Raw genomic sequence first — 10792 nt, forward strand, 5'->3', positions numbered from 1 at the left:
TGGGCACATGAGGAAGCACTAGTTAAGACAGTCCACAGCTGGAGCATGGGGGGCTGGCTCCAGGCAGCAGGCCCTTCCTGGGAGTATCACTGCACCAGTCTGTGGAAACTGGGGGGTGTGAGATAGGTGTGTATTTATTATGAGTGAGCATGTGGAGGTGGGTGGCTTCCAGCGCCGTTCACTTATTGCTGCTTGTAGACTGCTTTCCTGACTATCTTCTGACCTTGCAAAGCTCCCAAGGGAGTGAAAACTGTGCTTTCTGTTTTTGTTCCTTGTGCAGCAGGAGGCCAGCAGAGGCTGTGCAGTAGGAGAGTGTTTGGGTAGGTTTCTGGGCAGAGGAGGTTGCTGAGGTTCAGAAGGACAGTGGACTTGACCGTGTTGAGAGGAGCATGCAGGACTGAGACTCAGGGACAGCAGCATAGTCTGAATATGGTGGGAGCGGCCAGGCGTGGGCAGGTGTGGTGTGTGGGCCTGGGGAGAAAGGGGCTGTCTAGGCAGATGGGTGAATAGACTAAACAGACTCCATAGGCATAATTCTGAAGACAGCATGGACCTGGGAACCAGGGGCGGGCAGGGGCCAGGCTCTGACAGCAGAACAGGAATTTGGAGACCACTGCCCTGGACTGGCTTGCAGGATCAAGGGGCCTTGGCTAGAGCCACTACCTGCAGAGCTCCTTCCCTTCCTGGTCTGATTGGCAGATCAGGTCCCAGTCTCTCCAGGAAAACACTCAAGGCAAAGAATGATAAGTGTGCCCTTTCTTCCTGCCTTCCAGCTTGCACGAGCCACTGTTCGTGATCCCAAGACAGGTGTGCTTACTGTCGCCAGCTACAGGGTTTCCAAAAGGTTAGCAAAGGTGATGGTGGAAGAGGGATGGCTGCTCACGCCCCAACTCCGGGGCCTCCTAGTTCCTACTGAGGGCGGTGGCTTGGGTGGGTGTCCTCCCTGCTGGCGCCTGCACCTGCCTACGGGGAGCTTTCACTCTGTGCTGCCTTCAGTGCTGGCCCTGAGGCTGGGGAGAGTGGAGGACCTCATCGAAGCCTGCTTTGCCCTGCTTTTCTCTCCCTCTTGTTTCGGTGTAGCTCCTGGCTGGAGGAGGACGATGACCCCGTTGTGGCTCGGGTGAATCTGCGGATGCAGCACATCACAGGGCTAACAGTGAAGACTGCAGAATTGTTGCAGGTATGGCTTGTTCCTGGGACCCTGGAGTTGGGAAGGGAGTGTTTCTAGCTAGATCATCTCCCAGGGTGCTCAGGGCTGGGCCTAGGGTAACTGTATGACTACAAGATGCCACGAGTATGGAGTGGCCTCCTATTGGGAAGCCAGAATTAAGTATGCCTACAGTTAGTGTTCACAAATGTCACCTGAATATCTTTTCTGTGCCCAAGTATCACACTAGGTGCTAGGGATTGTTGGTGGGTGTGGCGGGCCCATTTACGTCATCCTAACTACAGAAGCTGATACCCTGAATTGTTCCAGGGACACCTCTAAGAGCTGTGAATATATTCAGAGGTATGGTTCTGAGTCTTAGTCAAGTCCATTTGGAGGTAAAATGTTCTATAATACTTTAGCAGGGAGAGGCCTAGATTGGTTGGATGGTGAAGATGAAATACTCCATTTTAAGTAATTCTGTGGGACCCTGGCTTCCTGCTTTTTATTTCAGAGGTGAAGACACACGGCAGCACCATACTGAACATTATGGGCAGAGTTCCTACTAATATGTCCTCTGTTCTATTGAATTCAAATCAGCACTGGACATGCTCCCTTCTGAACATTCCAGATTCTGAATTCTGCTGTAAAGTGATGCCCTGAGACGCTGCCAGAAAAGTTTCACTGGCATTTTTCTTGAGTCTCTTGGATCTGTTTGGCCAGAGGGTCTGTGTATTTAAGGATCTCACACTTTAACTGATCAACCATAGCTCTCAGTAGAATATTGAACTGAGATCACTTGGAAAATATTCTCTGAACTTTTGCCTGGACACATCCAAGCAAATCAGCACTTACTCCCCACTCCATAGCTGGGGCAGCAACCAAAACCAATTTTGAAGGTTGTCTTTATGGATTTGTGTGAAGTCTACCAGAGTTTTTTTTTTTTTTTTTTTTTTTAAAGCATGCTGATTATCTTACAGTCTTGTGAACATTTTATGTAATTTTTTCAGTTCCACTGAGCTTAGTGTTGAGTTTGAAAGTCTAATTTTTAGGTAAGATCTGCAGACAAGCGCATCAAGAGAGGACTTCTGCCACATCTCCCACTCCCGTTACGTGGGAGAGCACACCCCTTTCAAGAGCGAAAGGGTCTCCATGCCCCAAGTGCAGTCCTGTTGGTGTAGTTGTAATTCATACCTTCCTGGAACAGGTTTTGTGTTGTTGTTAAGACATCTGCCATTGCTTCCTGCAAATGAGCCAGTGTTAGGACCATCATGGCCCTTACTGAGGATGATGTTCCATTTGGTTGCTGACTCTATACCCTGGACCAAAAGGCTGAAAAGAGTGTACAAGGCCTGTACTCCTGTTGCTCTCCTGGATGACTGTGTATGCCAGGCTGTACCCTATCTCACATGCAACCCCAGAAGACGCAGCTTTGTCCTTGGTCTGGCTTCTTCTTAACTGACCTTTTGTAATGCTGTGACTCAGTTGATAAGTGGGCTTTGAATGCCGCAGCTCCCAGCGTATGGCCTTTTATGGTCAGGGTCTTCCAGAAGACCATTGTTGTTTGCTTTCGTTCTCTGGGAGCTGTCTTGGCATTTTCTTTGCCAGCCGGTGTTGTTCAAAGCTTTGATCCTACACGGACAGGGGATAGGAAACTAGGTTTCAGAACCTGTCTCCTAGTGTTCATTCCACATAGTGTGATACATGCCTAGGCACCAGCAAGAGCCTTCCCACCAGGGTCCGCATGGGGGCATTACAGGCTTCTGGAAAGGAACTGGTTCTTCTGCTGTCTGCTGACATCCTCACCTGTAGTTGATGTGTTTGCTTTAGATCATTTGGAAGAAAGGGTGATCGAGGCTTTCTTTTGAATTGGATGAGGGCCTGTCTGAGAGTGGAAGAGATTCTGCATTGCCAGAATTCCTGAAGGTTGAAGACTCTGCTGATGTCTCAGTCTCACCAAAAAAGTGATTTCTAACTATTTTTCCCCCTTCACTCTGACCTCAGTATTGTAAATACCCACATCTTTCAAAGGACTGACTCTTAATACTTTTGTGACAAATGAATACCTCCTCTCAGGAATCAGTTTTGATGTACAGCTTCTTGTTATGTGAGGTATGAGTCTGGGGCCTGGAGTTGCCCAGATGGTGATTCTGATGGCTGCACATCCAGAAGTTCCCATGGCACTTGTACTATTTGGGGATGGTATTAAATACTACAGGTACAGTAGCCTGAACACTATGATCAAATGTGAGAATCACCATGATTCTCAAAACTGCTAAAAGATGAGCCACCTGTAACAATGCAGCTTCTTTCATTATCCCCAGGTAGTGAAAGTTTAAGCCCTCCATCCAGCAAGTGGGAGTGTTGGAAAATGCAGTCATACCTTGCACCTCCAGCAGCAAGCAGCAAATGAACTCTCCTGAATGCGCTGGAAAACTGATCACAGTCATGTTTAAAGTTTTCTTCAAGTTCTTGGCTATAGTGGATCCAAAGGAAAATCATTTGTGATATCACTTCATCAGCTTCTCTAGCACCTCTCTCCTTACATGCATCGTCAGTCTCAGGGTCACCTGCTGAACTGGGCCTCCTCGCACTGTTGATAGTATTTTTGGTGTGGGACACTTGACGGCCGAAGCAGTGTGTGACAGCATGTTTTCTTCCACTGATTCCGATTCTCCTTATCAATGTTTTTATTTTTATGGACATTGAAAAAAATCATTCTGCCCCAAATCTGAGTTTCATCACATTCAATAAATACTGTTTTATACTCCAAAAGGAGGATTTTCTCTCTTGTAGAGCCCATCCTCCCTCTCCCTCCATCCTGTTAATAGATGGCCATTATTGCCAGTTTTGCAGCATCTCTCTCCCGACTCTTAGAATCACCACAAAGTTTGTATGAAACCACTTTTCTGAGGACTAATAGTTGAATCTTCAAAGTGTTTATGGTTTCATTAAGACACAGTAGCCAAGTGTTCCCAGATAGACATTGGTGGTACCATTTAGTACGTCAGCTTTCATGTCAGATTCTGCATTTCATCTTGAACTTCGTCTCTCATCTAACTACTGAAGCTAAAAGAACCAGTGTGACTTAGAACTTATATTGTGCTGGTAAACTGTTCACAAAGGTGTTTGTGACTTCTGATCCAATTAGTGATACCTGAGGTGGCTCAGGCCCTGGTCCGGGTTCAGACTCCACTTGGGGGCACTGAGGTATAGCAGCAGTTTTGGGACCCCTGCAGCCAGCCACCCAAGCCCTGCTGCTGCACTTGGGTGCAGAAGTATTCCGTGCAGTGGACCACTATGAGATGGGGTGGGATTTGTTTGTCCTATTCAGCCTGACCAAGATGAGTTTCTGGGGCCTGGTGACGGAGGTGGCAGGAGCATGGCCAGGCACTGAGTAGCTCCCAAACTAGTACTAAAAAGAAACCCCCTACCCAAACCAGTTCTGAATTTATTGTTGGTATTCTTCTGGATTACCGCTTCATTATCTTGCAAATAATCATGGCCTGCCTGAAGGAGGGCTCCCTCTGCTGCCATTCATGTGTCCCTCAAGGGCTGGAGCTTCTCCACGGTGGCCATCTGCAGCTTGCCATCATGTCCTTTCTTGGAAACCACATTTGTGCTGCACCCTTCCTCTTGGACACAACTATAGACCTGTTTGCAGCATTTGTTCTGCCCAAACTGGCAGGGCATAGCTACCCTCCTCAGAGAGGCTGCTCCTTGGGGTTCTGGTTGTTACCTGGGAGATGGGCTGCTTCAGGGTGGTTCATGCTGCTGACAAAGTCCAATGCTGTTATTTCCTACCAGGTTGCTAATTATGGAATGGGAGGACAGTACGAGCCACATTTTGACTTCTCCAGGGTAAGACCCCGCTCAGGTTTTTTCAAAGGCCCTGCTCTAGCTGATTTGAGAAGGCTGTAGCCTTCACCGTAGCCCCTCACCTCACCAGGGCCCACTCTTTGTTACTGGAGAAGCCCAAGTCCAGAGCCAAGTGCAGCCCGGCTGTTTCCCCTGTGATATTGGGAGTGGTCCCCCGACCCAACCCTGCCATTCTTTGCCCTGACTCTGAAGCAGAGGACATCACTAGGTCTCTGTGAACTCTTTCCTGCCCCTTGTCCTCCATGCCCAGCCAGGATTTCCCTTGCAACTTTGGCCCCTGGTCCAGGCCTGTGTATGGAACCCCCCCTTGGTACCTTCCCTCGACCTATTTGGCCCCAGTCCTGTGGGTGGCAGGGGAAGTCAGTTGCAAACTTGGGTGAAAGTTGTTGTCTATTGCAGCGACCTTTTGACAGCGGCCTCAAAACGGAGGGGAATAGGTTAGCGACGTTTCTTAACTATGTAAGTATTGGGTACAGGCCCACCTGTGTGCTTTCACTTAATTTTATAGAAAGATGAGCAAGATGCTTTCAAGCGTTTAGGGACGGGGAATCGTGTGGCCACGTTCTTAAACTACGTAAGTATGACGCCTGCAGTGTGTGGGCTTAAGGGGAGCCTGGGTCCAGAGTGCTCTCAAATATGTTCCCATCAGAGCCAGTACCACCGGCTGTTGCTCAATGGCTGGGTCCTCCTGGCCCTCAGCACCCTTCTTCGCTGGAGTAGAGTGTTGCCCCGTGTTTCCATTTGTATTTTTCTCCCAGCTCCTGTGATTTACATCCCTGGCTCCTTTTTGATGGGCCCAGTGCTAGTCTGGACTTAGGGGATGGGTGTCCTGGAGAGGTCTCTGCTTAGCGTCAGAGTGAGGAGGTGGCCCGGAAGTGCTCTTAGATGAACCGGCCTTCATTTCCCCGAAGCTCAGTGGCCTGCCTGCCTCCCACCTGCTGCCTGTACTCCAGCCAGGGTTAGGTTTACCTCTCACATGAGGAATAGGTTCCTCTCCCCTTGGCTGAAAGAGGTAGCCCTAAAGAGGCATAGAAGTAACTTAAAGACAGAAGCCTGTGTCCATTTTCCCCTTTGGTGTCTTGTTTAAGTTTCATTGTGTGGTTATTATGTGCTGGGGACTGCTGTGAATGTGCTGGTGAGCAGGGCATGTGTGGTTTCTCATGGGCTTATGGTCTAATATGAAAGACTTTAGACATAGGAGAGGTCATTGTTTGGTTACCATAGTGGTAAATGCTTTGAAGAAGTAATGCAGAGTGGAGGTTCTGAGAAAGCCTCCCTTGAGAAGTAACATGTCAGTTGAGTCTTAAAGGTTGAGTGGAAATTTGTTGGTAGAACATGATTTCTGGTAGAGAGGAGAATGTGTGGAGGCCTGGAAAAGGGAAGGAACTTGGGATGTTGGAAAAAGAGAAAAAAGGGTGGTGTGTCTCAGAGATAGTGTGTTAATCTGGGGTGGCCAAAGGGAGAGGCTGGTGAGACTGCCAGGGCCTTCAGGTTTTAGAAAAGAGCCTGGATTTGATCCTCGCTCTGGTGGGAAGCCATCAGGGGTTGTCATTTTCCACATTTACCATTCATCTGTTGGGTGCCCTTCAGTCTGTCTGGTATGTGTCCTGTGGAAATATTTTAGCTCCACGTTTTATTACCTTACAGGCAAAAAACTTGAAGTAAGAGAGCCAGATGAGAAAGAGGTGGTGCTTTGGGCATGAGCTGAGCTCTGTGGGCATGAGTGCAGCCTTGCTGCTATGGAAATTGTGTTCCATTTAGTTTGAGGTTTTACTGCGGGAGATGCAGGCCCTTTGGAGACAGAGTACCCTAGCTGGCCCTGGGAGGGTGGCTGTTGTGGGAAGGTGAGAGTCTGACTAGAGCTGCAGGTTACCCAAGCCAGAAAAACAGTGCAGAGTTGGGGCCACCAATGGTAATAGAAGCCACAGGGCTGCTCACAAGGCACACCAGGTTAGGCGAGGGCCAGCTTGGACGAGGATAAGGGGCGTGGGGGTCAGCCAGGCATTTTCCCAGCACAGACTCAGATTTTCCCCATTCGAGGACAGCCAGGGTATGGGTCTCCTTAGGCCTACCTCTCTCCATGGCGTGGACTGTCCTAATGAACCACTCAGATTAAGCAGGGTTTAGGGAAGGGCAGGGTGTGGGAAGAGCCTTTCTGGCCAGAGGGCTGGTGGTGGAGCTACTGGTGCTCAGAGAAGGACAATCCACATACTTCATCACGTCCTTTGTGGCTCAGTTGCTCTGAGAGTATTGAGTAGAAGGGCCAAGCTCTGTGTCTTGTATTCCCAGATGAGTGATGTAGAAGCTGGTGGTGCCACCGTCTTTCCTGATCTGGGGGCTGCAATTTGGCCTAAGAAGGTAAGTTCTGGTTCTTGGGGGTCAAAAGTTGAAGTGCAGGGCCCAGACCTCATTCCTGTCTCCTAGTCCAGTTCCCTGGCTTGCTTGACTATCACTTTGAGGGAGCTTAGCCCTTTCCTGAACCCTGATCTGTGGTCTAGGCTTTCACCTTGGGAGATGGAATGGAGAGGGAAATTCCTTGAGGGCCAGGTGGGATTCTCAGTATCTACCCCACCATGAAGGGTAGGAGCTTTTTGGGGAACTTCTCTACGCTGGAGTCCCAGAGTCCTGTGCCCCTGAACACAGGAGAGAGAGAGTGTTTCTGCTCAGAGGGGGCTCTGTGGTACTCAGCATCAGATCCTTGAGCCCAGTATCTAAGGGTATGACAGGCTCTCTCTTTCCAGGGCACAGCTGTATTCTGGTACAACCTCCTACGGAGTGGGGAAGGTGACTATCGAACAAGACATGCTGCCTGCCCTGTGCTTGTGGGCTGCAAGTGGGGTGAGTGGCTTAAGTTGTGGTGGTAGCCTCTGGGCTCTGGTGGTCAGCCTGAGACTCTGAACTGAGAGATACTTGCTGCTGAATTTTCACAGAGTCAAAACCTTCTCCCTTTTGGAGATTTTGGGGTTTTGTGTTTGTTTTTCCTTGATAACCAGTAGTCCCGCGCAGCCATGTTAGCTGTCCACTCAGCTGGTTATATGCTAAGACATTTGGTTGGGAACACTTTCAGAGGTGCCTAGAGAGCTGAGGAAGCCCAAAGGAAGAATAGCTATACAGGCATCCTAGGTCCAGGATGGCCCCCAGAAGAGTGGGCTCTGGCAAGGGTTCTGAGGTCACAGTGGGGAGAAGTGGAAACAAAAAGAGGAAAAGGTGTCTCAGGCAAGCAAAGCCCACGTGGAACAAGGCTCAGGTTAAAACCAACATCATAGTGTGGGGACCAGCTGCCTTTGTCTCTTGCACAAGGGGAGGCTTGTGGCACAGAGACTGAGAGATGAGGCTTGAGGCTGAAATCAAACTGTGGAGGCTGAAAGTTGAGCTTTGTTTTGGAAGCAGCTGTGGTGAGTCATGGAGAGGCTTGAAGCAGGATGTGACAGGAAGTGATCACAAAGAGATGAATTTATAGACCTCTTGGAGAGTTATGGGGATAAATAGTGATAGATTCACAGAAAATTAAGCAAATGAGAAAGAAAATAAGAAAAAGGAAAAAAGTTGTACCAGAAAGAAAATACAGTTGACCCTTGAATAAAGCAAGGTTAGGTAGGGGTGCTGACCCTCTACACAGTTGAAAATCCATGTGTAATTTATAGTTAGCTCTCTATATATGCGGTTCCTCCATATCCACGGGTCTACCTTTACAAATTCATACAATTGTGGATCATGTAGTACTGTAGTATTTACTATGAAAAAACTAGGACTTCCCTGGTGGTCCAGTGGTTCAGAGTCTGGCTGCCATGCAGGGGACACAGGTTTGATCCCTGGTCCAGGATGATTCCACATGCTACAGCTCCTAAAGCCCATGTACCTAGAGTCTGTGCTCCTCAACAAGAGAAGCCCCTGCAGTGAGAAACCCACACACCACAACTAGAGACTAGCACCTGCCTTGCCACCGCTAGAGAAAGCCCACGCACAGCAGTGAAGACCCAGTGCAGCAAAAGATATATTTAATTTTAACAATAAAGTGATAAATCTTTAAAAAAACCCATGTATATAACTGGACTTGCCCAGTTCAAATGTGTTGTTCAAGGGTCAGCTGCACAATCTATTAGGTAACTCAAGTGTGAGTAATATTTACATGACATAATAGTGTAAATACTGAATATTAATTTAACTAGAACTTGTGATATAACTATATTGGGAGATAGGAAGGGGAAATATGTATTTTAAGAGTGGTGTAAAAAATTCCAAAGCTCCCATCTTCTGTGGTAGACTATCAACATATAAGATCTAAAGTTGAAAGTCAAGAAATAACATTGTAAGTATGTTATTTAGAAAAATGAGTATAAATATCAGAAGACACAAAGGAGTTAAATGTTCAGTGGTAGTGGGGATTGGTGGTGGGAAGGGATGGGTAGGAGATTGCTATTTATCATTATAAGCCTTGTAGAACAATTTGATTTTTTCAGCTAAGTACATGTATTATTTAATTATCACAAAGTGTATTTTAAAAGTGCAATGACCTCATTCGCACATTAAAAGCAATTTTCTCAATTCATTATGAGTCTATGAAATGAAAAGCGTGGTTTGTGAGCGTTTAAGACACAACTTCAGGTGGTTGTGCTAGCACCGGCTCTGCTTCCCCGCTGCCCACAACACACAGGATAGATCTGCTGCCTAGAGCCCTTGAGGTTGACTGAGGCCTGCCATGGTCCTGACAGGCTCCCTGAGGTTGACTGAGGCCTTCCATGGTCCTGACAGGCTCCCTGAGGTCGCTTCCAGGCCTGCCACGGTCCTGACAGGCTCCCAGAGGTCGACTGAGGCCTGCCACGGTCCTGACAGGCTTCCTTGTCTCTTGCATCTCACTGCCCACCCACCGCATTCCAGCAGTGCCAAGCTTGTTGGGGTCCCTGACACACACACCAGCGTGGATTGTGCCTTGCTCTCTTTCTTATCCTGTTCCCACTTCCCAGACCCCCTTTGGTATAGGAACCACCTGCTCTGTCCATTTCCTTCCCTGGATAACTCCTGTTCAGCTTTCTGTCCCAGCCTTAGGGTTTCCTCTTCCCCCACATGGTTAAACGCTCTTTAGCTCTGTTTCTGTGGCAACCTACGCACATATATCGTGTCACTGACAGACTTTTGTACAATTATCTGTTTTCCTTACCAGCTCATAAGTAACTTGATGACTGAAACCAAGTCTTACTCATGTCTGATTCCCAGGCCTAGTGTAGGAGTCATCATGAAGGAATCATTAATTTTGGCTGCTAAATTAACCAACAGGAATGTAACATACTTTCTGTTTGTTCACAGTCTCCAATAAGTGGTTCCATGAACGAGGACAGGAATTCTTGAGGCCGTGTGGATCGACAGAAGTTGACTGACATCATTTTCTGCCCTTCGCCTTCCTGGCCCCACAGTCCGTGTTGTCTTCAAGTTCAATGTGACAGACTCCTGTCTATGTTCCAGTCCCATCAGGCGGGTCTCTGGAGGCATAAATGTTTTGTGTGGAGTAGAGAGTGGACTAGGGAAGGTCCTGGACGACCTGGGCCCCAGCCTCTCTGACCAGCCCGTGCTATCTCTGGACGCTCGGGTAGGGTTGGAGCAGAGTCAGGTGGTCTGCACCTAGCAAGGTGCTTTTGTACCTCAGATGCTTTAGGTGTGAGATGTTTCAGTGAACCAAAGTTCTGATTCCTTGTTTACATGCTTGTTTTTATGGAATTTCTATTAATGTGGCTTTAACCAAAATAAAACGTCCCTGCCAGAAGCCTTAAA

At 48.1% G+C, this 10792-nt stretch overlaps 1 protein-coding gene across 8 annotated transcripts in view; it reads left to right on the top strand.

The window, feature by feature from the left end:
• The window catches only part of P4HA2 (prolyl 4-hydroxylase subunit alpha 2), a 71002-nt gene extending 60210 nt beyond the window's left edge, over window positions 1-10792 (top strand). For 4 of the 8 annotated variants that reach the window (XM_059888011.1, NM_001159409.1, XM_005209036.5 and 1 more), the window contains 7 exons: window positions 774-844; window positions 1081-1180; window positions 4955-5008; window positions 5535-5600; window positions 7316-7384; window positions 7768-7864; window positions 10331-10792. In XM_059888011.1, coding sequence (XP_059743994.1) covers window positions 774-844; window positions 1081-1180; window positions 4955-5008; window positions 5535-5600; window positions 7316-7384; window positions 7768-7864; window positions 10331-10401 — 528 coding nt within the window. In that variant the 3' untranslated portion in view covers window positions 10402-10792. Of the gene's footprint in view, window positions 1-773; window positions 845-1080; window positions 1181-4954; window positions 5009-5425; window positions 5486-5534; window positions 5601-7315; window positions 7385-7767; window positions 7865-10330 lie in introns of all 8 variants that reach the window. The other 4 variants (XM_024993983.2, NM_001034293.2, XM_024993984.2 and 1 more) reach the window with 2 other exon arrangements.

This window comes from Bos taurus, chromosome 7, assembly GCF_002263795.3.
Source record: "Bos taurus isolate L1 Dominette 01449 registration number 42190680 breed Hereford chromosome 7, ARS-UCD2.0, whole genome shotgun sequence".
Classification (NCBI taxonomy): Eukaryota; Metazoa; Chordata; class Mammalia; order Artiodactyla; family Bovidae; genus Bos; species Bos taurus.